The 21,713-nt window shown below is 49.6% G+C and overlaps 3 protein-coding genes and 1 long non-coding RNA gene across 11 annotated transcripts in view; 2 read left to right on the top strand and 2 right to left on the bottom strand.

The window, feature by feature from the left end:
* LOC122108037 overlaps positions 1-21,713 on the top strand; it is a 277,692-nt gene that overhangs the window by 223,480 nt on the left and 32,499 nt on the right. The gene's annotated exons all lie outside the window — the stretch shown is intronic.
* On the bottom strand, positions 32-3,621 carry Toe1 (target of EGR1, exonuclease). Of its 3 annotated transcripts, none has more exons than XM_042679844.1 (8): positions 3,537-3,621; positions 2,518-2,660; positions 2,389-2,429; positions 2,117-2,213; positions 1,836-1,994; positions 1,359-1,618; positions 1,010-1,169; positions 32-929 (listed from the first exon to the last, which is right to left on the bottom strand). In XM_042679844.1, exons 1-8 carry the CDS (start codon positions 3,586-3,588, stop codon positions 309-311), a joined length of 1,533 nt encoding a protein of 510 aa, XP_042535778.1. In that variant the 5' UTR covers positions 3,589-3,621; the 3' UTR covers positions 32-308. The 3 variants fall into 3 exon arrangements, with proteins under 3 accessions (XP_042535778.1, XP_042535767.1, XP_042535788.1); XM_042679833.1 differs by having other exon boundaries at positions 2,518-2,693; positions 3,537-3,593; XM_042679854.1 differs by lacking the exon at positions 3,537-3,621 and having other exon boundaries at positions 1,836-2,007; positions 2,518-2,569.
* Mutyh (mutY DNA glycosylase) lies at positions 3,557-11,937 on the top strand. 6 transcript variants are annotated; one of them, XM_042679806.1, is made up of 17 exons: positions 3,557-3,619; positions 7,089-7,206; positions 8,004-8,146; positions 8,244-8,283; positions 8,385-8,458; positions 8,594-8,635; positions 8,717-8,788; positions 8,863-8,976; positions 9,061-9,158; positions 9,238-9,382; positions 9,460-9,523; positions 9,706-9,897; positions 9,998-10,140; positions 10,218-10,367; positions 10,850-10,888; positions 11,007-11,045; positions 11,740-11,937. In XM_042679806.1, the coding sequence occupies exons 1-17, from the start codon at positions 3,587-3,589 to the stop codon at positions 11,872-11,874; spliced, it is 1,641 nt and encodes a 546-aa protein (XP_042535740.1). In that variant the 5' UTR covers positions 3,557-3,586; the 3' UTR covers positions 11,875-11,937. The 6 variants fall into 6 exon arrangements, with proteins under 6 accessions (XP_042535740.1, XP_042535723.1, XP_042535748.1 ...); XM_042679789.1 differs by having other exon boundaries at positions 7,962-8,146; XM_042679801.1 differs by lacking the exon at positions 3,557-3,619 and adding an exon at positions 3,760-3,857 and having other exon boundaries at positions 7,962-8,146.
* On the bottom strand, positions 12,305-14,033 carry Hpdl (4-hydroxyphenylpyruvate dioxygenase like). The gene has a single exon (XM_042679897.1). It carries the CDS (start codon positions 13,819-13,821, stop codon positions 12,706-12,708), a length of 1,116 nt encoding a protein of 371 aa, XP_042535831.1. The 5' UTR covers positions 13,822-14,033; the 3' UTR covers positions 12,305-12,705.

Here is a 21,713-nt window from a genome sequence, read left to right as displayed (position 1 = left end):
TTTCATAACTTGTTTCTGTTGATTTTTTGGGGGTAAAAACCTTCCCAAGACACTTTCAGATTTGAAAATAAAGATGATATTGCAGGTGCTGGTCAGCCTTCTTACTTGAACTCTTATACCTCAGCCTCTGAGGTAAAGCAAAGGTCCAGGAACAATGCAGCAGGATCTCTGCCAAGTCTCCTTCACCCTGTCCCCCTTTACCCACTCTCAACTCTCTTAGTTGAAAGTATATTCGGATACTAGAGAGACTCAACAACTCTGTTCTATTCTGTTTCTCTTCCTGGGGAGAGTGCCAGATAGAAGCTGGGTCAGCTGTTGCCCCAAGCCAGCTTCATCTTCTGGTTGTGAGCTTTGGAGGAATGGGAGAACTGGCTTTTGGCCACTGTGAGAGGCACAGCTTTGCCACTCAGATACACTTTGTTGTGACATTCAGGTAGCCAGGGTCCAGAACTGCAGGACTGGAGTTCCTGGCTCATTCCCACAAAGGCCATCACATAACCTGTCATAAAGGCATCAAAACCAGCCCGGTGCAATCCATCCCCAGGCACTGGGTTAGGACTGACTTGACTTCCTGGCACTTCTGAGGTAGTCATGTCAGCTATTTCAGGCTGGGTTGTCTTAAGCTCCATCCCCAAATCATTTTTATGATCTTGCTCACAGCCACACTGGTCCTTGGCTTCATCTTCGGCCACTTTTTGTTCAGTTTCCTCAGTCTTCACACCATCCCCACAGACCTGCTTAGTGGGAGGACCATCCTCAGTTTCTCCAGAGGTCTTTGTCCCAGGCTGGTTCATCAAAGCCCTCCTCCGTTTTTCTTTACGTCGTCGCCGTCGCCGCTTATCCTCTGCCACAGCCTCATCGGTGTCAATGATAAGATCAATATTGTGGGAGCGAGGACACTGTGGTCCGAGAGGGCACCAGCCATAGGCCTAGAGGTAGGAAAGAGGCTTAGAAGGAGTTCCAAATGTCAAAGCCTCCCCTCCCCCAGGAAATGGACAAGAGTTCTCACCGAGAATTTGTCACAGATGTTGGTGGGATGACGATGGTGGGTTGCAGGGGTCATGCAGCAGCGGTAGTCAATATGGGCCCTCATGCTAGAAGGATAGCTGCAGAACTCCAGGACAAGGTGAGGGCTGCCAGCTGCCCGCCGTTTCTCATTTTCCCGTTCACTGAAACAGCAGAAGAGGGTATTGTTCCACTAACATGTAAGCCCTATGAGAGGCAGGAGTTTTGTCTGATTTGTTCATTGCACTGCTGAATCCTCAGCAACTAAAAACAAAGCCTAGAACATGGTAAGCACTCCATAAATATTAAGTGAATGAAATCTGCTCATACAAGACCCTACCCCTTTCCCTCACCATTTCCGGAAGGCATATTCTAAGTAGGAGGCCACAAATCGGGCATGAAACTCTGCAGCATATTTGGTGTCATAAATGCCTGCTGGGAACATCTCACAGAGGTCAGCAGTGAAGGTTCCCAGGCTTTCTGGCAGGTGGGCATAGAAGTTCTGGTACAGGAACACCAAGTCTATAAGACCATTATGCAGCACCACGGGCCGGCGGGCTCGAATCAGCTCCAGGAACAAGGTTCGCACTGACTGGCTCTGGCTCTCATCACCCTAGGTGGAAAGGGAGGAGGGGGTCAGTGGGAAGCAGAGAGTTCTTTCTATAGACTACTTCTCTCTAGTTCCCTCATCTGGAAAGTTCTTCCTCAACCAACCCAGTACTACATATAGTATGTCTTGTCTCCTCAGCCTTGTCCATGGTGATTCCCCACACTCACTAAGAAACAGGCTTCCAGCAGACAAAGAAAGGCTAGGGAAATTGGATACCTACCTTGTCATTGCCCTTATGGTAGGGGATGCCCTGGGCATACTGCCGATTAAAGTTGAAGCCATGCTGTACCAGGAACTGCACAGATTTTGGTTCTATAACATACTCCTCCGTGCACAGCAGAGTGAGATTGAACACCTGGACCAGGTAGGAATGTTCACCCTGAGAAAGAGGGCTATATCAAGACTTGAGATTAAAAAACCTTACACCCAGTGTTCCCTGGCACTTCAACCCTCCTGTGGATCTCTGCCACAGATCAGGGATGGGGATGAGATAGTTCATACCTTATCTGGCTGTTGCTTGAAGCAGGCGAGGCCCAGCGACAGCACAGAACGGGTCCTGGCAGCATGACACACAGCCTTATAACGTTCTTCAATGCACCTTAAAATTGGTTTTTGGTCCAAAAAAAAAAAGTAAAATTGGTTTTTGGAGTGGTTGTAGCTGATTTAGCTTCATGAAGGACCCAAACCACACAGGACTGGAACATAGACCCACCCCTCCAGGGCTGAGATCTATCCCTTCTGCTGGGGCTGGGACTAAGAGAAGGCTTACTTACTGGTTCAGCAAACTCTTCCTGTCCCCTAGCCCACTCAGCTCCTATGAGTGGGTAAAGGTAGGGTTGTGATTGGCCCCCCAGCACCAGTCCCTTCTCAACCACCTGCCCTCCCTGTTTCCCATGCCTCACCGTGTCAACAGCCACGAAGCTAGATGTCTTTATGGCCAGCAGGAGGGAGGGCCACATCTCTTTGAAGTTATCGTTTTGCACATCTACCACAGGAACTTGGACTACTATCTCCTCCTTAGATTTTATGCTTCTGTTGACACCTCCTAGGCATAAGGAGGGTGGTGGATGTTCATGTTCTGGCAAGACCCCAAGGGAACAGACACCAAGCTAGGTTGCAGGGACCCCATTGGTAGCTTTTTCCCTTTACCTCAAGCTCTTTTTTCCTACCCTATGTGTTCTGCACATATATCTCAGAGTAGGCAGTGCCCTGAGTTTGGGAAGAGAACAGTTGGGTCTTCCAATGACTTTAGTAAGACTTTGGGAAGAAGTTACTTTCTCAGAATCCCTATCAGTGGATAGGTAAGGTTGAAGGGAACATCTTTGATTTTTCCTTACCCCTTGCAGGAAATATTCTGCAGGGCTTGGAATTTAAAATCCTTGAGCGAGGATGGGTGGTGTAAGCCTTTAATCCCAGCACTCTGATAATAGGGCCTCGACTGTGAAGCCAGCCTAGGCTACAAAACCAATCATGTCTCAAAGGAAAAAAAGCAAAACAAAATCCATCCCCTAAACATACGAGGCTGCATACTACAGTTCCCAGGAGGCCCCGACAGCTATAAGCGGCAGTTCCTGGTTTGCTTCAAAGCCTGATAAATGCCCTACACCAGAGCTATCAACGTCTCCTACTTCTGGTTCAAAAACTCCACCGTCTCGACAGATTCCCAACTACTAAAATTATGAGCTCCACTCAGACCACATCTCCCAGCATGCCCCTCCTCGGCCTTTACAAAGCTTCCACCCCTTCGGTCTTTGCAGGCAGGCGCATTGCATGCCGGGACCTGTAGTTTCCTCGTGGCTGCCTAAGAAGGAAAGGGCTAACTCGCGGCAGCTTCAGGTCAGCCTCTAGAACTATGGTCCCGAGGCTTTTCCCTTACCGAGCCGCAGAAGCTTTTAGGGTGACCCCCAGGAAAGCCACTCACCATCGGAGGCCATTGGAGCTGGAGCTACGCCATCTTCACTGCCAGCAGCCATGACGGCACGCGTCCCTCACTGGATTCTGTGGGTACGCGGGACTTCCGCTTTGTTTCCAGTCGCGACACGGCCTAGCAGGGATGGGGCGGGGTCTCTCCCGGGGGGTGGCCGAGGAGTCAGACTTCCGCTCAGACCTCCCGGTCTGGTGCGGGAAGTAGGCCGGGCGCGCGCTGAGAGCCTATTGGCTGGTACGTCCGGCTCGAGCCAGGATTGGCCGAAGCCACGCCCCCTGGAGTGTCGGAAGTCGCGCGCGGGAGACAACCCTGGAGGTAATTTCTTTTCCTGCGCGCCCGGTGGAGGCGTGGGAGCTGTGGCTTTCTAGAGCGGAGCCCGCGGGTTGGGGTGGGCAGGGTAGTCTGCCCAAAGAAGGGGGCTCTGCCTAAATCGGGTTTAAAGCATTCCTATCAGTTAGGTAACGAGAAGGGCCTGTCGAGAAAAGAACGGTGTTTTGGGCAGGGCAAGTAGCCAGAACGAATGCTTAGTGCCGTCCAGGAACTGAAAGAGTTTGGGGAGTGTTCCACAAGACCAGGCTGCAGAAGGGTAGCGGTCGACAATTAGAGGACCTTTTGAGATGATCTAAGCAAGTGATAACGTGACTTGAGTGAAGGCTCTGGTAGCAGGGATGGCTACTTGTGAAGCTATTACTGACCTAGAGGGTGTTTGGGCTTGATTCCTGCTACCGTAGGATAGATGACCCTACTGAAGACTCGTCCTTTCCTGGGGGTTCTACCTGCCACACCCAATGCCCACCAATCCTTTCTCCTGGGATGTTCATTTCTTTCTAGTTTGTCTTCAACTTTACTTAGAGCATCATTATCCAGAGTTTCTTTGGATTTTTCCCATCCTGAAAAAGGAATCAGTTCCTTTGACCCTTCCCTCATCCGGCTAAATTAATGTTCGTGTGCTTGCTTGCTTGGTATTGTTGCGGCAATGCAGAACAGCATCAAGACCTCTTTTTAGAGAGGATAAAGGAATTTATTGCCAGCGACCCGAACCAGGCTAGTGACAGAAGCTTGGATTCCCTAGTTGGGAGAGGGCCAGGGTTTTATACGAGCTGGTTACACACAAAATAGGCATTAATAAGATATACAAAAGTTCAGGTGGGCTGACATCAACTTCTGACCAATTGCTTTCTAGTTGTGTAGGAATCATGACATCCTGTCACTACCCCTTCTGTGTTTTTATTTAAAAATGCCTTGTGGGGGCTGGGAAGGTGGCCCCAGGGGTAGAGTGCTTGCCTCGCATGCAAGAGGCCCTGGGAGGCCCTAGGTTCGATTCCTCAGTGCCCATAAGCAGAAAAAGCCGGAAGTGGCTCTGTCATTCACATGGTAGGTAGAGCACTAGCCTTGAGCTGAAGAGCTGAGGGACGGTGCCCAGGCCCAGAGTTCAGGCCCCATGACTGGCAGAAAAAAAACAAAACAAAACAACCTTGGGGCCTATTGATTCAGATAGCCCCAACTGTATGAAGCAAAGTGCCTTCACCAGAAAGGGTAACTTTGTCTACTTCAGTATGAGGGCTTGAACTCAGCGCCTTTTGCTCTTTCTTGGCTCTTTCCCTCAAGACTGTGTGCTACCACTTGAGCCACACCTTCACATCTGACTTTTTTGGCTAAGTGCAGCTATGAGTCTCACTGGGCCAGTCAGCCCAGGAGCCTCAGATCTCAGTCTCCTCAGTAGCTAGGATTGTAGGCGTGAACCACCAATGCCCAGCAGGTTAATTAATTTGACAAGTATTTGTTGTGTGCAGTTTAACACTGACTTTGGGGACATAACAAACCTAGTTTTGTCCCCTTATGGGTTTTTTTCTGTGTGTGGGGGTATTTGCTTTTTGTTTTGTTTTTATAGACAAGGTAAACACACTGAATCATGAGTAAATGTAAAATTACAATTGGTATAAGAGTATCAGTAGAGGGCTGGGAAGGTGGCTCAGTGGTAGAGCGCTTGCCTTGCATGCATGAGGCCCTGGGTTCGATTCCTCAGCACCACACAGGCAAAAAAGAAAAAAACCGGAAATGGCTCTGAGGCTCAAGTGGTAGAGTGCTAGCCTTGAGCTGAAGAGCTGAGAGACAGTGTCCAGGCCCAGAGTTCAGGCCCCACGACCAGACTAAAAAAAAAAAAAAGAGCATCAGTAGAGAACTATATGAGAGAATAAGACAGGAAGACTTGATTTTTAAGTCAGGAGTTGGAAATGATTAAATGTTAGGAAAAACTTAGAAAATCCTCTCCAGAAGAAATAGATGGTGCGAGGCCTCAAAGTAGACAACCTTGGAGCTTAAAGCAATTAAATTCTGACAAAAGTAGCTAGAGCATAGTGAGAAAGGACGAGGCATGTGGAGCCCTGACCCATTGACCTTCAGAACACTATTTAGGGCTGGGAAGGTGGCTCAGTGGTAGAGCACTTGCCTTGCATGCATGAGGCCCTGGGTTCGACTTCTCAGCACCACATAAGCAGAAAAAGCTGAAAGTCGTGCTATGGCTCAAGTGGTAGAGCCCTGGCCTTGAGCTGAAGAGCTGAGGGACAGTACCCAAGCCTAGAGTTCAAGCCCCACGACCAAGAAAAACAAAACAAAAACTCTATTTAGAGGATTGGCTTTTACTTCAAGAGCAAGCGGTGTGACGGCCAAAGCCTTCCAGGAAGTACTTTATGGTGCTACCCACCCCATCTCCTATCTCCTGTCACTTACCTTCCCTCATTCCATTGTAACCACTGGCCTGCTGTTGTACTACTAACATGCCAGACCTTTCCAGTGACTTCTTACTTTCCACAGGTGTCCACAATTACTTTTCTAACTGCTGCAAGTCATTGGTCAAGTAACATTATAACAAGGTCCACCTTAGCCACATTCTTTTTCTTCTTTTTTTTTTTTTGCCAGTCCTTGGGCTTCAACTCAGAGCCTGGGCACTGTCTCTGAGCTTTTGCTCAAGGCTAGCACTCTACCACTTGAGCCACAGCACCACTTCTAGCTTTTTCTGTGTATGTGATACTGAGGAATTGAACCCAGGGCTTCATGCATGCTAGGCAAGCACTCTACTACTAAGCCACATTCCCAGCCCTCCTTCTCTAATTCTTGATTTCTCCTTTCAAATGAAGGCTTTGAACTAGATGATTGCTAAAGGCTTCTTCAGTATAACCACAGCACATGAGGTGATTAGGAAAAACCTCTTACCCACCACCATGATCCCAGATACCCCAAAATTACTCTTATACACACTGTTTCCCAACAGAAGACTTTGGCTCTTGGCCTATCATCGTCCTGCCCTCTTATTCTGTATGTATCTGGGGCTATCAATATGATGGTCCCCTGAAACCATTTGCTCAACTGTGCTGGTCATACTTCACTGCCACAGCCAGCTAGGAGCAAAACCATGGGCACTATGAGAGTGACTGTGAAAACTTCATACTATATGAGTGATCTAGGACAAGAGGTGTCTGGGATTCTGCAGCACCCCAAGGTTCAGCTTCCTTGTGACTGACTACTTTGGCTGTGTATGTGTTCCAGGACATCATGAAGAAGCCCCGAGCAGCTGTGAGAATTCACAGGAAGCAGGCAGCCTGTCTGGAGGGAAGGGAAAATCATGCTCTCAATAGCACCCAGGCCAAGCCTTCTGCCCCCGATGGTAAGGAACTTGTCCTAGCCAAAGTTGCAAGGAACTAGTTTTACCACGATAAAGGGCAGATTCAAGCTGGGAAAGGAGCCTGGTATGTACCAAAGTATTAGGAATCTAAGGGTCTAATTCTCTGCTACTACATGACTTTGAAAGAGTTGGCCTGTGCTTTCTTTCCAGTAACAAGGTAAAGTAGTCTGTATTTCTTCTTTCATGTGGCCTTCATGATGTCAAGTGAGTTTATGAGATTGAAAGTGTTCATTTGTTTCTTTGGACGGATTTTTTTTTGTGTTGGTACTGGGGCTTGAACTCACTCTCACCCTCTTGCTTGGTTCTTTTGCTCAAGACTGGCACTCTACCTCTTGATCCATACCTCTATTTTGGCTTTTTGCTGGTTAATTGGAGATAAGAGTCTCAGATTTTTCTTCCTAGGGTAACTTTGAACTTTAATCCTCAGATCTCAACTTCCTGAGTAGTTAGGATCACGGGCATACACTATTAGCACCCAGCTGTTTGTTTTTTTAACAAAGAAATATATACCGTTACATGGGTATATACTATATCTAGCTGAAACCGTTGGATATTCATTGTGGACCAGAAACAACAGAGCCAGCAGTATCGCTCTGAGAAAATTGAGGTTATACATATAACTAGAGACCCTAAGGTCTGATACCAGCTCCAAAGATTAAGCAAGGTGTTGGGGTGGGAAAGTCCTAAAGGCGAGCACACTGCCACGGGCCGTTGTTCCCTTGGTTCCTGGTACACAGCCTGTTCAGTGGCGATTCCTGAGTGCCCTGGGGCTTCTACAGGCCTGGTCAAGCAGAATGAAGTATTGCGGGCCTCTGTCTGCCCGTACCATCTATTCAGAGACACAGCTGAAGTCACAGTCTTTCGGAATAGCCTGTTGAGCTGGTATGATCGAGAGAAGCGGGACCTACCCTGGAGAAGATGGGTAAGCAGGCAAGGATAAGGGTAAGCAGGGACAGAGGAGCAGAAAGCTGACACCCAGCCCCTTTCACCCTAATTCCCAACCTGGGTTGCATTGACAGGCAGAAGATGAGGCTGACTTGGACAGGAGAGCATATGCTGGTCAGTATCTCTTGAGAACAGGGTTGCCTGGAAATCCTTTGGGCTGGGGGCTAGGAGCTAGGCAGGTTAGTAGTGCCCTTACGCCTGCCCCTCTTCCCTAGTGTGGGTGTCAGAGGTTATGTTGCAGCAGACCCAGGTTGCCACAGTGATCAACTACTATACCCGATGGATGCAGGTGATGCCAGGGGAGGGAGGGGAGAGTTGGGTCAGACCCCACATGAGCCTGTATTTGGGGGTTGGATATAGAAAGTGCTTCTTCCATTACCCTCACCCTTGACCCCATCTCTTTATGTCTGCCTTGGGGCTGTAGAAGTGGCCAACACTGCAGGACCTGGCACGTGCTTCCCTGGAGGTGAGAGCCACCCTTGGGTACAGGAAGTGGGGGAAACTGAGAAACTGACCACTGATCCTTTGGCTCTAACCTCACCTACAGGAGGTGAACCAGCTTTGGGCAGGCCTGGGTTACTATTCCCGAGGCCGGAGGCTACAGGAGGGAGCGCGGAAGGTAAAGGGGTGATGGAGAAGGGAAGGGGTAGGAACTCTGGCATGTCTCACCTTGAACCTTCCTGCCTCATTCAGGTGGTTGAGGAGCTAGGGGGCCATGTGCCACGTACAGCAGAGACCCTACAGAAGCTTCTGCCTGGTGTGGGCCGGTACACAGCTGGAGCCATTGCTTCCATTGCCTTTGGTCAGGTGAGCCCATAGTTCACCTGTACTTTGTGTGTGCCCACCCTGCTTCCTCTAGCCCAGACTAACTCTTGGGTTCCTCTGTGCCAGGCAACCGGTGTGGTGGATGGGAATGTAATACGGGTGTTGTGCCGTGTCCGAGCCATTGGTGCTGATTCCAGCTGCACCTTTGTCTCTCAGCAGCTCTGGTAGGATACTGGGATATCAGGAAATTGGGGGGACTATCTTCAAAGGGTCTTTGGCTTATCCTGGTGTCCTTTCTTTTAGGAGCCTAGTCCAGCAGCTGGTGGACCCTGCACGGCCAGGGGACTTCAACCAAGCAGCCATGGAGCTAGGTGCCACAGTGTGTACCCCACAGCGCCCTCTCTGCAGCCAGTGTCCAATACAGGACCTGTGCTGGGCACGCCAGAAGGTGAGCTTCTTGGAAGGGGCAGTCAGAGGCCCTAGTGAGTGACTGCGCCCCATGCCACACTGCCTTGTGCCTCTCAGGTAGAGCAGGAACGGCTCTCAGGTTCACGAAGCCTGCCAGGCAGTCCTGATGTGGAAGAATGTGGTGAGTGTCAGCTCTAATCTTAACCCCAGCCTCTCCCAGCCCTGTCAGGTTGCTGTCTATAGAAGCCTCATTGTGGTTCTTCCTCTAACCCGAGTAAGATTCTTCACAACTGGACCAACCCTGCTCTCTAGACTTGGCCTCTAAGCCCTGATCTCAGCAGGATTGGCGATGTCTGTTCCCAGCTCCCAACCCTGGACGGTGCCAGCTGTGCCCACCTCCCTCAGAACCCTGGGACCCCACCATGGGAGTGACCAACTTTCCTCGAAAGGCCACCCGCAAGCCTCCCAGGGAGGAATGTTCTGCCATCTGTGTTTTGGAGCAGCCCAGAGCCCAAGGGGGAGCCTGCTTTCTGCTGGTGCAGAGGCCCAACTCAGGTACCTGAATACTGGGAGTAGATGGCAGTGGCTGGAGCATCAGGGAGGAACGGAGTCAGCAGCTGAGGCCTAACCCACACTTGGCTGCCCTGGTTCTCAGGTCTGCTGGCAGGACTGTGGGAATTTCCTTCCATAACCTTGAAGCCCTCTGAGCAACATCAGCGCAAGGCCAAGGCCCTGCTACAGGAACTGAAGAGTTGGGTTGGGCCGCTCCCAGACACCTCCCTTCGGCACCTTGGGGAGGTGAGCCGTGGAGTGGTCTGGAATGAGGCTTTTGTGACCTCCACAAGCCCTTTTCAGCCCCCTGTCCCTCCCCTCAGGTGATCCACACCTTTTCTCACATCAAGCTGACCTATCTTGTATATGGTGTGATTCTGGAAGGGCAGACCCCAAAGACTCTACCACCTGCTGCTCGCTGGCTGACTCGAGAAGAATTTCATACTGCAGCTGTTTCCACTGCTATGAAAAAGGCACTATCTTTGTTACCTTCATTGTCCTTTTCCGTATTTTTTACTTGCTCTATATCAACGTATTGCTTATAAACAGAAAAAAAAAGAAAAGCACACATTCTAAACAAAAGTGCTGAGGCTGAATACAGGTTGAGGGCAGAGAAGGAAGGGTGTGTGTGTGTCAGTCTTTTGAGAGGCTGAATACAGGTTGAGGGCAGAGAAGGAAGGGTGTGTGTGTGGTGTGTGTGTGTCAGTCTTTTGAGAGATGTCACCCCGTGTGTGTGAATACAGGTTGAGGGCAGAGAAGGAAGGGTGTGTGTGTGTGTGTGTCAGTCTTTTGAGAGATGTCACCCCGTGTGTGTGGATACAGGTTGAGGGCAGAGAAGGAAGGGTGTGTGTGTGTATGTGTGTGTGTGTCAGTCTTTTGAGATGTCACCCCGTGTGTGTGTCTCAGTCTTTTGAGACATGTCACCCTGTTCCTGTTGCCCTCTGCTCTTGACTAGGTGTTCCAAATGTATGAAGACCAGCCAGGGAGCTGCAAGGTGAGTTTCATGGCCCTTACTCGGACATCTCTTCCCACTCTTGAATCCATTGTTTTTAGTCATTGACACATGGGTGGATATTCTGTACTCTCAAGAACAGTTTTTGGTCTGTCTGCAGGGGGACAAGAACAAGTTGGTGAAGGCAGTAGTGTCACAGGTATGGGCACCGTTTATGGTAGGTTTTACAGGACATGAGGTGGGTAGCTGTCAGTTCTATCTGGAAGGCAAAGATCAAGAAAGGCTGCTTGAGGGGCTGGGAAGGTGGCTCAGTGGTAGAGTGCTTACCTCACATGCATGAGGCCCTGGGTTTGGTTCCTCAACATTACATAAACAGAAAAAGCCAGAAGTGGCGCTGTGGCTCAAGTGGTAGAGCGCTAGCCTTGAGCTGAAGAGCTCAGGGACAGCACCCAGGCCCAGAGTTCAAGCCCCATGACTGACAAAAAAAAAGGCTGCTTGAGAAAAGTTGCTAATCTGGGTCCTAGAAATGAGTAGTTTTCTCCTGGTTTGGGAACCGAGTCAAGCAGAAAGGATGCTCTTTCCTGAACCCCAAGTAGGTGAAGTACAAGGTAGTCTACAGTATTGAAAGAATTGGGCGAGGTCAGCAGAGCCTGCTCAGGGTCGGCCAGGCCAAGAAAACATCGTAGGTGGAGAAGTCAGATTTTCATCTTAGGAAGATTTTCTCTGGCTGCTTTTGAAGAGTTGGCAGAAAGAGCAGCAGATACTTGGAGACAGGTGGAAAGCTCTGTAACATTCCAGGCTAGTAGCTGATTGGAATAATTGAGTGGGAAGGGACAAGGGGGAGATTCCCTATGTCGTCTCCTCAGTACCTGTCACTGTTGACTTTTGCACAGGGTTCTAAAAGGTCCCAGCCATCCAGCCAAAAAATGCCCAGCCGGAAAAAACCTAGTCGGGGCCAGCAAGTCCTGGAAAAATATTTTCAGCCTCATGTCCCTACTGATTCACAAAGCCTTAACAGTGCTGCCTAATTATGCTAGAAGCCTTTACCTGAAAACCCTGTTGTTTAATAAAGAACTTATTTTTGTAGTGAATCAGAGTTTTCTACAGCTTAAATCTCCCTAGTCCCTTTATTCTCCAACTCCTGGAGATCCAGAAAATGAAGACCTGCTCAGTCCTGACTTTCACTGCCTGAGCTCCCAGACTCCAAGGCAGATGGAGATGAGGGGTGTTCTAGCTAGAATAATCCATTCACTTTTTCTCCTGAGGGAGTGAAGGCGAGGCAACTGCCAGGAACACCTGCTAGTGGTTTACAGCCATCCCTCTCATTCTGGTATCAAGTCAGCTCTGATTGGAGCAGGGGGATCACACTAGAGCTCCCTGACCAATCTGTTCTCACCTGGAGCTGTTGTTTCCTGAGGAGAAGAGAAGCGCAGAGGATTTGTCTTAAATTCCTACCTCAAACACTGAATCATTTATTTAGGGATAATCTCATCTTATGAAGTGAAAAATACATAAGGATTATTCATCATAAATTGGGGAGGATGGGAATCCTCTCAAACACAAAGGCTCCAAAAAGAACAAGCTGTGCTGTGACCTAGTTGTGTCATTCTTTTATCTTTCATATATATTTGATATTAAGCTGCAAAAAGGCTTTTATAAGGCTTTGCCTTATAAAGCCCCACCCACCCAGGTGAGAAACGTAGCTGCTGGGTGGAACTGTTGAGATAGAGGCACACCTGGTGCCAAAGGCAAGGCTTTTAGTAGCTGGGTGGTGTTCCCATAGGTGAGTCTCAGTTCCTGCAGGCTGTGTGGGATCCTAGAGCACCAAGACAAGATGGCTGGCCTACCTCCAGCCAGCTTCAGGCTTTCTGAGCTCTAGTAGCTTCCTCTTGCACGGACTGCCATAATGCTCGGATGTTGTCCTGGCCAAAGCCTGTGGCCCCCTGTCTTTGAATCAGCTCTAAGAAGAAGGTATCCTCATTAAAGAGGGACTTGGTAAAGACTTGAAGCAGGAACTTGTCTTTATCGCCATCTAGCAGGATTCCTTGCCGGGCCAGAAGGCTAGGCTTGTGCCCCGCAGCTAGGATCTGCCCCTCTTTGCCGGGCTGTTGGTAGTATGCTGCTGGAGGTGTCAGCAGCCGGCCTCCGGCCCCCGCTATCCTCTCAGTCGCCTCTAAGATGTTGGGCGTGTACAGCCCTACGTGCTGCAGCCCTGGCCCCCTGTGTCTGACAAGAAATTGCTCCACCTGGTCCTGCTTGCTGGTGGCTCTGGACAGTGACTCGGCTAACACGAGGGTGGGAACCGTGCTGCCCGGCGCAGTCTGCAGGGCAGTGAGTCGCAGCCCACCGCGCCCGGACCCTGCTGCCACCTCTAAACCCAGGTCCGGATCCTCACCTGGGCTCAGTGGCAAGTGGCGAAAGCCTAGGCAGTCGTGGAACCAACGCCTGAGTGTAGGGGAGCTGCCAGAGGTGCAAGCCAAGGTCAAGTGGTCCACGTGGCTGACCCAGCCCAGTCCCGGCGCCGGGGACACCGATGTGAAGCCGGGTAAGAAAGGCCCGCGATAGCCGGCGCGGTCTAGCAACGTCAGGCTGAGGTTGCCCGCCGGCGAGCTGACCACGGTGTAGACAGCCGCGCCCCGCGCATCCCGCACGCTCACCGGGGGCACAGGCACGCGGCACCCCCGAGCAGCCAGCTCCCGGGCAGCAGCGGCCGCATCGTCCACGTCGAAGCACAGGTTCGTGGCGCTGGGCACTGAGTGACTCGGGTCCAGGCCATAGAGTGGCTCCCCGGGTCCTGCGCCCTCGTTTACCAAAAAGACCGCATCTCCGCTGCGTAAGGCCAGCTGCCGCCAGCCGCCCGCCTCCCGCGCCGCCAGGGGCTGGAAGCCGAAGAGGTGCTGCAGATCTCGGGCCAGGGGTTGGCCGGCTGGCACGTGGAAGGCGATATGGCACAGACGGCGGGCGTGCACAGCCATGCCGGGCCGGGCCGGGCCGGGCCGAACGGCCACTCGGACCTGGGCTCCGGGACCGTCCACTGGTTAGAAACTCCAACTCCTTTTAGATCCGCTGATGGGTGGAAGCCGGTGGGGGCAGTTCTGTATAGCCCCGGGAGAGGTCACAGACCAAGTCCCGGAGGGAGCGATTCTCCTTACAGCGCCACGATCACCTGGACCAGGCTCAGGACTAGCCGCTCCACCCGGGGAGTAGAGAGCAGAGTGAGCCGAGCACGCGGAGCTGGGAGGGGCGTGGCCACACGGGGCGTGGTCGCGCGGGGGCGGGGCCTCAAGTAGGTGGTCCGACCCGACACGCCTCCCACGCCTCCGACCTTGTAGTCAAGGGTACAGCCTGGGACCGGGCTGCTCTCTCCCAGGGCCTCTGGTCGGGTCACGCCCGGTCACAGAGCTACCCTTCTGGCGCCCGGGAAATCACAATAGCCACCTTCACTCGGTGCCAGGCTCACTCTTCTCAGACCTTAGAGCGAAGGATTCAGTCCGGGTTGGGGGAGGAGCTCCAACTCCCCCTCCACAGAAGGGAATTTCTTAGCAGTCTCGGTTTTTTCTTTGGAAACCAACTGTTTGCCTTTGAGTATTGGTAAGGTTTTTCTTTGCCTTTTTTAAAAAAAGAAATATTAAGATGTTTTAAGTTCTAGGCTTTTCCCCTGCACCCCTAAAGAGGTCCAGGGAAATATTGAGAATACAGAAACAAGATTCTCATTTTTACTCCTCAAAAGCTTTTGCTCCTTTGTCTCAAGACTTGGAGAGAATTTTTTTTTTAATTTGATATTTTGTTGCTGTTGTTCCTTAAAGGAACAGGGAAGAGCATGCCACCCTAATAGGACCAGAGATCAGGCCCTTATTACCTTTTTTTTTTTTTTTGTCAGTCATGGGACTTGAACTCAGGGCTCAGGCACTGTCCCTGAGCATTTTTGCTCAAGGCTAGCACTCTAGCACTTTGATCTACAGTGCAACTTATGGTTTTCTAGTAGTTGATTGGAGATAAAGTCTCATGGACTTTGCCGCTCAGACAGGCTTTGAACCATGATCTTCAGATCTCAACCAGCTAGGATTATAGGCATGAGCCACCAGCACCCAGCAACTTTCTCTTTAAAGCCTGTGCCAGAGGAGCTTTGGAGAGGTGTTTGTAGCCTTGAGACCCAAGATTTGTGTGAAGTCACAAGAGTAAGGAAATTAGAAGTCTTTTGAAACTTTAGCTAATGGCCCTTGAAGGGTTTAGGGAAGGGCATTCAAGGATAGAATGGAGTTGAGCACGTGGGCTCAGGCCTATAATCCCAACACTTCGAAACAGAAATAGGTCCAGGCAAGCTTGGGCTACATAGTGGGTTCCAGTTTAGCCAAACTACATAGTGAAACCCTGTCTCAAAAAAAAAAAAAAAAAAAAAAAAACCAAGGGGCTGGGAAGGTGGCTCAGTGGTAGAGCGCTTGCCTTGCATGCATGAGACCCTGGGTTCGATTCCTCAGCACCATATAAGCAAAAAGAAAAAAAGCCGGAAGTGGTGCTGTGGCTCAAGTGGTAGAGTGCTAGCCTTGAGCTGAAGAGCTGAGGGACAGTCCAGGCCCAGAGTTCAGGTCCCACAACCAGCAAAAAACCAAAACAAACAAGGGCTGGGGTATATCTTAGTGGTACAGCTTTGCCCAGCTTTGTTTCCCTCCTCAGTACCAAAATAAGAGAGAAAGAAGGGAGGAAGGGAAAAGAGGGAAGCAAGAAAAGGAGGGAGGGAAGGAGGAAGAAAGAAAAAGAAAAGAGAAAGGGTGGGGAGAGGAGAGAGGCTGGGTACCAGTGGCTCGTGCCAGTGGCTCAGGCCTGTAATCCTAGCTACTCAGGAGGCTGAGATCTGATGATCCTGGTTCAAAGCCAGCCTGGACAGGAAAAGTCTGTGAGATTCTTATCTCCAAATAACCACCAGGAAACCGGAAGTGGCCCTGTGACTCAAGTGGTAGAGCGCTAGCCTTGAGCTGAAGAGCTGAGGGAGAGTGCTCAGGCCCAGAGTTCAAGCCCCATGATGAAGGAAGGAAGGAGGGAGGGAGGAAGGGAGGAAGAAAGGAAGGAAGGAAGCAAGCAAGCCAGCAAGCCAGCTCAGGGCCAGTGCCCAGGCCCTGAGTTCAAGCCCCAAGACCAGAGCATGTGTGTGTACAGTGAACACGAACACACACACACACACACACACACACACACACACACACACACGGCAACTAAAGCTCACCTCTTGTCCCCATGTGTTTTAGAATACCAAGTGAGCTACACAGAACCATATCCTAAGGGATGGGGTTTGCTAGCACTACGTATTTCTCCAGCTCTAAAAGAAAAGAAGCTGATAACTTCCATTAACTGCCTGGGGAGCAGGAAGTATTTCTCTCTCTACTTTAACCTTGCTTAAACTTTCACCTTGGGAGACTTTTTGTGATTCACATTGGGAGACTTTTTGTGGTACACCTTGAAATGCTTTTCATGTATGGATCTCAGGAACCTGTAATTTTGTACGGAAACTGGGAAGCTGAGCAGCCGGCATGGGAAGATGGGGGCCTCTGGCTTGTCACTGTCTAGTCTTTCATTGGCCCTACAGTCACCTAAGGTCTCAGCACAATATTGGGTTCATAGTCATCCTGTTCACCAAAATGCATCCTGGGAATGCAGCTGAGCTGGGATAATACACTTCTACATCGATAGGTGAGAGGACTGGACAGGAGCTAGGACACAGTCCCCCTGAGGCAGTCCCTACACTTTCCATAGTGGCTGCGATTACAGGAGGTCTTATGGGGATGACGATAAGGAGGAAGGAAAAGAGGCAAACTCTATCAGGACAGTGTGCTGTGAGTTAAGGCTTTTTTGGGTCATTACTAAGCAGTTTCTTGACTAGGCTGCTTGGCCTTTGACCTATGCCAGTGTAGTCCCTTCCCTCATTTCTCTAGCATGTCTGTACAATGTCCTCTGACATGGTACAAGGATTGTGTAACGAGAGCACTGGCCATAGCAACAGCTACCACTTATTGAATACGTACTCAATGTCACATCACAATAATTCTACGGAGTAGATATTATTATTACTACCACCTTTGCCCATGAGAAATTAAGGCTTAGAGAAGTTAAGCAACATGCCCAAAGTGATGCTATTGAGTATCAGAATTAGATTTTGGACCCAAGTCTGTCTGGCTTTAGAACCTGTGTTGTCATTGTCACATTCACTCATCTGCAGCAACAGATCAGCCCTCCTGATCATAACCCTGAACACCCAGTCAGGCCTCTTTTTCTAAGACCTCTCCCAATGGCAGCCTCTTCTTCCTGAAACTATAGAGCAAGCCGCCTGTTAAAGGTATCAATTGCCGGGCGCTGGTGGCTCACGCCTGTAATCCTAGCTACTCAGGAGGCTGAGATTTGAGGATCACGGTTCAAAGCCAGCCTAGGCAGCAGGAAAGTCCAACAAACTCTCATCTCCAATAAACTATCAGAAAATCAGAAGTGGTGCTGTGGCTCAAGTAGTAGAGCGCTAGCCTTGAGCTGAAGAGCTCAGGGACAGCGCTCGGGCCCAGAGTTAAACCCGATGTTTTGGATGATGATACACATCACAAATACCAAGCCAATGCTCAGTTGCTCCTCTGAAAGTTTGGCTCACACTGAGCTTTTACTTATTCCCTTTGCCCTATTTTCTTCCTTTCATTCTTTTCTTTCTTGATTCCCTGCTTGCAGCTTAACTGCTTTGCTAGTTGCTTCCAGGTTCCAATTTCTGAGCCTGACCCTTTTCACATTTATTAAAAATAATGTAAACTCCCTGTAATCCTATTTACCCAGGAGGCTTATAGCTGAGGACTACCATTTGAAACCGGCTCAATCAGGAAAGTCTGATTTCTCCAATTAACTACCATGCAGTGTTAGCCTTAAGTGAAAAAAGTCGTGGCAGTTTCCAGGCTCTGAGTTTAAGCCCTAATACTGGCACAAAAGAATAGAAATAAAAATTCCCTGTCTCCTCACCTTATCTATCCTGCTTCATTTCTTCCTCACCAAAAGGGAAGTCACCAATTACTAGCCCCTAGACTGTCCTGAATCTTAGTTGTAACTACTGCATATACTATGGAGTCCAAGACCGGTATGAAACCTAAGTTTCAACCTACCTCTGACCTGGCTATCCATGGGGCCATCTAGTGGATTAAGAGCAAAACAGTACCACAAAAAGGGCTGTAGTAAGAACACATAGTAGGGCTACTCCCTGGGCATTGGGAAGGCACTGAGAGTGCTCTGATTGTGGTAGTTTTTGAGGAAGTGCCCTGGGAATAGGCTTCTTTGAAGGCTGGGGAGAGAGTGGGCTACTTTGACCCTTCACAGTCAGATACACAATAGAAACAAGGCCCCTGGCCCTTCACTTCCTATCTGCTGGAGGAGGAGGTTTGAAGATTTGGAAACACAAGGGTGATTTTGGGTGAGGCATGGGATCCAGTACTTAACCTTGACTCAGGACTCAGATTGGCTGGCTGTGTGTGTGCTGGTCCAAGGGGCTTGAACTCAGGGCCTGGGTCTGTCCCTGAGCTTTTCCAGCTCAAGAATAATGTTCTACCACTTGAACCACAGCACCACTTCTGGCTATTTGGTAGTTCTAAGAGTCTCATGAACTTTCCTGCCCGGCTGGTTTCGAACGGCAATCCTCAGATCTCGGCCTCCTGAGTAGCTTAGTAGCTAGGATTATAGGTGTGTGCCACCAGCACCTGGCTTCAGATTGGCCTTTTAACGGTTGAATATAGAGCTGGCTGTGGATGAGTCTTCCCCAGGGCCAGATCCCATCTCCCACGGCTTTGACCATGACCCAACGTAGGACACATGTTTTCCTCAGTCAGGGCCCCGAAGAACTTTTTCAAGATGGGTCCTTCCAGCATGGCAACAATTGTCCTTCTTGTGGGGGACTCAGTGTGCAAGTACAGATCCAGGCAGCAGCAGAACCGGAGGCCGCCACGGGAGGGCGCGCGAGGCAGGCGGTGGTGGCGCTGCTGTGGGCTCCAGCCGCTCCTGCATTCGCGGTGGCAGACGGGCCCGCAGAACCTGTGGAGAACCGAGAGGCCCGAGTCATGCAGCCACAACCCTGCCGCAGCTGTCTGCCTAGCTCGCGGCTAGCAGAGGCGCTCTCCGATTGCTTCCAAATCCTACACCCCTCTTAGTAAGTCTCCCACAGGCCGCACCGGCGGAACCCTTAGGCCGTACCTCACTCGTTTCTGGCCCCTCCCACTCGCCTCTGCTTCCCAGCAACGGGACCCCGGAAGCTCGCCCTTTCCGTACCCGCCCCGCACTGTTTTTGGCCCGCCCCCAGCTCTTTCATCTTTCCCTTCCGCCGGAAGCCATTCCGGAAAGTTCCCGACTTTCTGTATTTCCCCCCTTGCTTTGTAGCTGGGTTGACGTTTGCCGGTGGCCCAGACGGCTTCACAGAGAAGGTGACACGTGCTTTGAGCGTGGTAAAACGCACGTGATATGTACTAACAACCATTTAAGTGTATAGGTGGTGGTGGTAAGTATAGTCGTATGGCCTGGAGTCCATTCCCACCGTCCATTTACAGAACTCTTCACTCCTGCCTTGGAACAGTGACTCCCAGTGTCACCCCGCCGCAGTCACTGGCAGCCACCATTCTACTTACTTGCCTCTACGAAGTGCTCTCCCACTTGAGCCAGAGCGCCACTTCCGGCTTTTTTGCGGGTGGGGGGTGAGGGTGGAGAGGGGTGGCTTATTGGAGATCAGAGTCACGGACTCTTGCCCCGCCTGGCTAGGAACTGCAGCCCTCAGATCTCAGCCTCCTGAGTAACTTGGATTACAAGCGTGAGCCTCCAGAGCCCAGCCTTATCTTTCTTTGCTTTTCCTTTTTAAATTAAAAAATTATTAATAAGTTTTTTTATTGTGAAAATACCAAATACCGTACAGAGGGGTTACAATGACATGAGCAAGGTAACGAGTCCATTTCTTATCAAGCATTGTTGCCTCCTCCTTTGTTTCCCTTTCCCATCCCTGCCCTCCCATCTCCCCCCACCCCTCCCCACCAAAAAATTTTTGGGGGCGCCAGTGGCTTACGCCAGTAATCCTAGCTACTCAGGAGGCTGAGATCTGAGGATCGTGGTTCAAAGCCAGCCCGGGCAGGAGAGACCGTGAGACTCCTATCTCCAATAAACCATGAGAAAACCGGAAGTGGCTCTGTGGCTCAAGTGGTAGAGCCCTAGACTTGAGCTGAAGAGATCAGGGACTGCGCCCAGGCTCGGAGTTCAAGAAAAAAAAAAAAAAAAAAAAAAGCAGCTTAGCATAATACCCTTAAGTTTGTGTCTTGAGCAAGTGAAGGTGTGTAAGTGAAGTGAGCCAGGTTGCACTCCATGGGAGACTGTTCTTTACCAGTAGAAGGAACCAGCATAAAGATTCTGAGACATACTAAAGCTACCAGCACAACTATGTTTATTGCAGCATTATTTACCATATTTAACCATATTTACCATATTTAACTAACCCAGATGTCCCTCAGTAGATGAATGGATCAAGAAAATGTGGTATATTTAAGATACAGGTGGACCTGTTGCAACAATGAGAAGTAAAAGTTGTCATGTCCAAAACGAGCATTACAACGTTAGTGCGGGTGGGGGGGGGGAAGGGGGGGAAGGAGAAGGATTGGGATTGGGGGGGAGGGGGGAGGCTGGGAAGGGATGTGAAGGGTAAACAAAGGAGGAGGCTGCAATGCTTGGTAAGAAATGTACGCATTATCCTGCCCATGTAACTGTAACTCCTCTGTACAGTATGTTCACAAATAAAATTAAATTAAAAAAAAAAAGAAAATGTGGTATATATATGCATATATGCAATGGCATTCTATGCATCCATTAGAAAGAATGACATTGTCCCATAGGTTAGGAAATGGAAAGATTTGGAAAAAATTATATTAAGTGAAGTAAGCCAGGCCCAAAGAAACATAGGGCCCATGCTTTCCCTTATTTGCAGTAACTAGTATAAGTCAGGGACAAGCAGAAAAGGTCAAAAGCTATGTACATATGACCAGATAAGATGGTATTAAGGGAAATGAACCCCAAGATAGGGGCACAAGTGTGTTTTTCTTTCTTGCTAGTGTTTCTAACGTATTTATAATGTGCTTTTTTTGTGTGATTTTTTTTTTTTTTTGTTTCTTTGCATGGTCCTCCTCCATAGTATAATTCCTGTTTTCACTGTATTTGATGTTCCCTAATTTGGGGAGGGGAAGGGGAAAAACAAATTGCTTAAATAAGGATACAGGTTGACCCATTGTAACAATGAGATGTATAAGACTATGTTGAAAAATGAACTTTACAATTTAGGCGGGGGTTGGGGGGTGGGGGGTGAGGGATGGGGGGAGTGTAGTTGTGGAGATGGGAGGGAAGGGATGGGAGGGGAAAAACAAAGGAGGAGGTAACAATGCTTGATAGGAAATGTACTCATTACCTTGCTCATGTATAATATTTTTACAATTAAAAAAAGTATAAAAGAAGAAAGATTCTGAGACAAATGTGACTGGTGTGTGCAATGGAAAAGTCAATGCAGCTGGAGATTGAGGGAGAATAGTATTGCTACATATATATTACATATAGATAGCATATAATGTGTATGTGTATATATATACATATACATATATGTATATTTCTTTTGAGCTGGCCTAAAGTTCGTGGTCCTCTTGCCCTAGCTGCTGGAGTGCTGAGATTACAGGTATTGGGGCCCTTGCTCCATGTAGAAGGGGAGTGGGAAACCATCAGAGATCTACACATAACAACCTTTCATCCTCTCTAATCACGATGAAGGAAGGATTTCACATGGATAAGATTACCCCCAGAGGTCTGGATCTCACCCAAGTTCATATCATTAGCAAGTCCG

The sequence above is a fragment of the Dipodomys spectabilis genome, unplaced genomic scaffold (assembly GCF_019054845.1).
Source record: "Dipodomys spectabilis isolate Male_0828 unplaced genomic scaffold, ASM1905484v1 ptg000002l, whole genome shotgun sequence".
Lineage (NCBI taxonomy): Eukaryota > Metazoa > Chordata > Mammalia > Rodentia > Heteromyidae > Dipodomys > Dipodomys spectabilis.
The sequence above is the reverse complement of the archived record's forward strand: the minus strand, read 5'-3'. Positions and strand labels throughout refer to the sequence as shown.

Excerpts from the sequence above, each read along its gene's own strand:
- Mutyh (XM_042679789.1), top strand. The coding sequence starts at position 3,587 with ATGACGGCACGCGTCCCTCACTGGATTCTGTGG. Across the intron at positions 7,207-7,961 it reads CAAGCCTTCTGCCCCCGATG|CCTGTTCAGTGGCGATTCCT; the intron begins GTAAGGAACTTG and ends CCTGGTACACAG. Across the intron at positions 10,141-10,217 it reads CCCTTCGGCACCTTGGGGAG|GTGATCCACACCTTTTCTCA; the intron begins GTGAGCCGTGGA and ends CCCTCCCCTCAG.
- Toe1 (XM_042679833.1), bottom strand. The coding sequence starts at position 3,588 with ATGGCTGCTGGCAGTGAAGATGGCGTAGCTCCAGCTCCAATGGCCTCC. Across the intron at positions 1,995-2,116 it reads TCAAGCAACAGCCAGATAAG|GGTGAACATTCCTACCTGGT; the intron begins GTATGAACTATC and ends CCTCTTTCTCAG. Across the intron at positions 1,170-1,358 it reads GAATATGCCTTCCGGAAATG|TGAACGGGAAAATGAGAAAC; the intron begins GTGAGGGAAAGG and ends CTGCTGTTTCAG.
- Hpdl (XM_042679897.1), bottom strand. The coding sequence starts at position 13,821 with ATGGCTGTGCACGCCCGCCGTCTGTGCCATATCGCCTTCCACGTGCCA.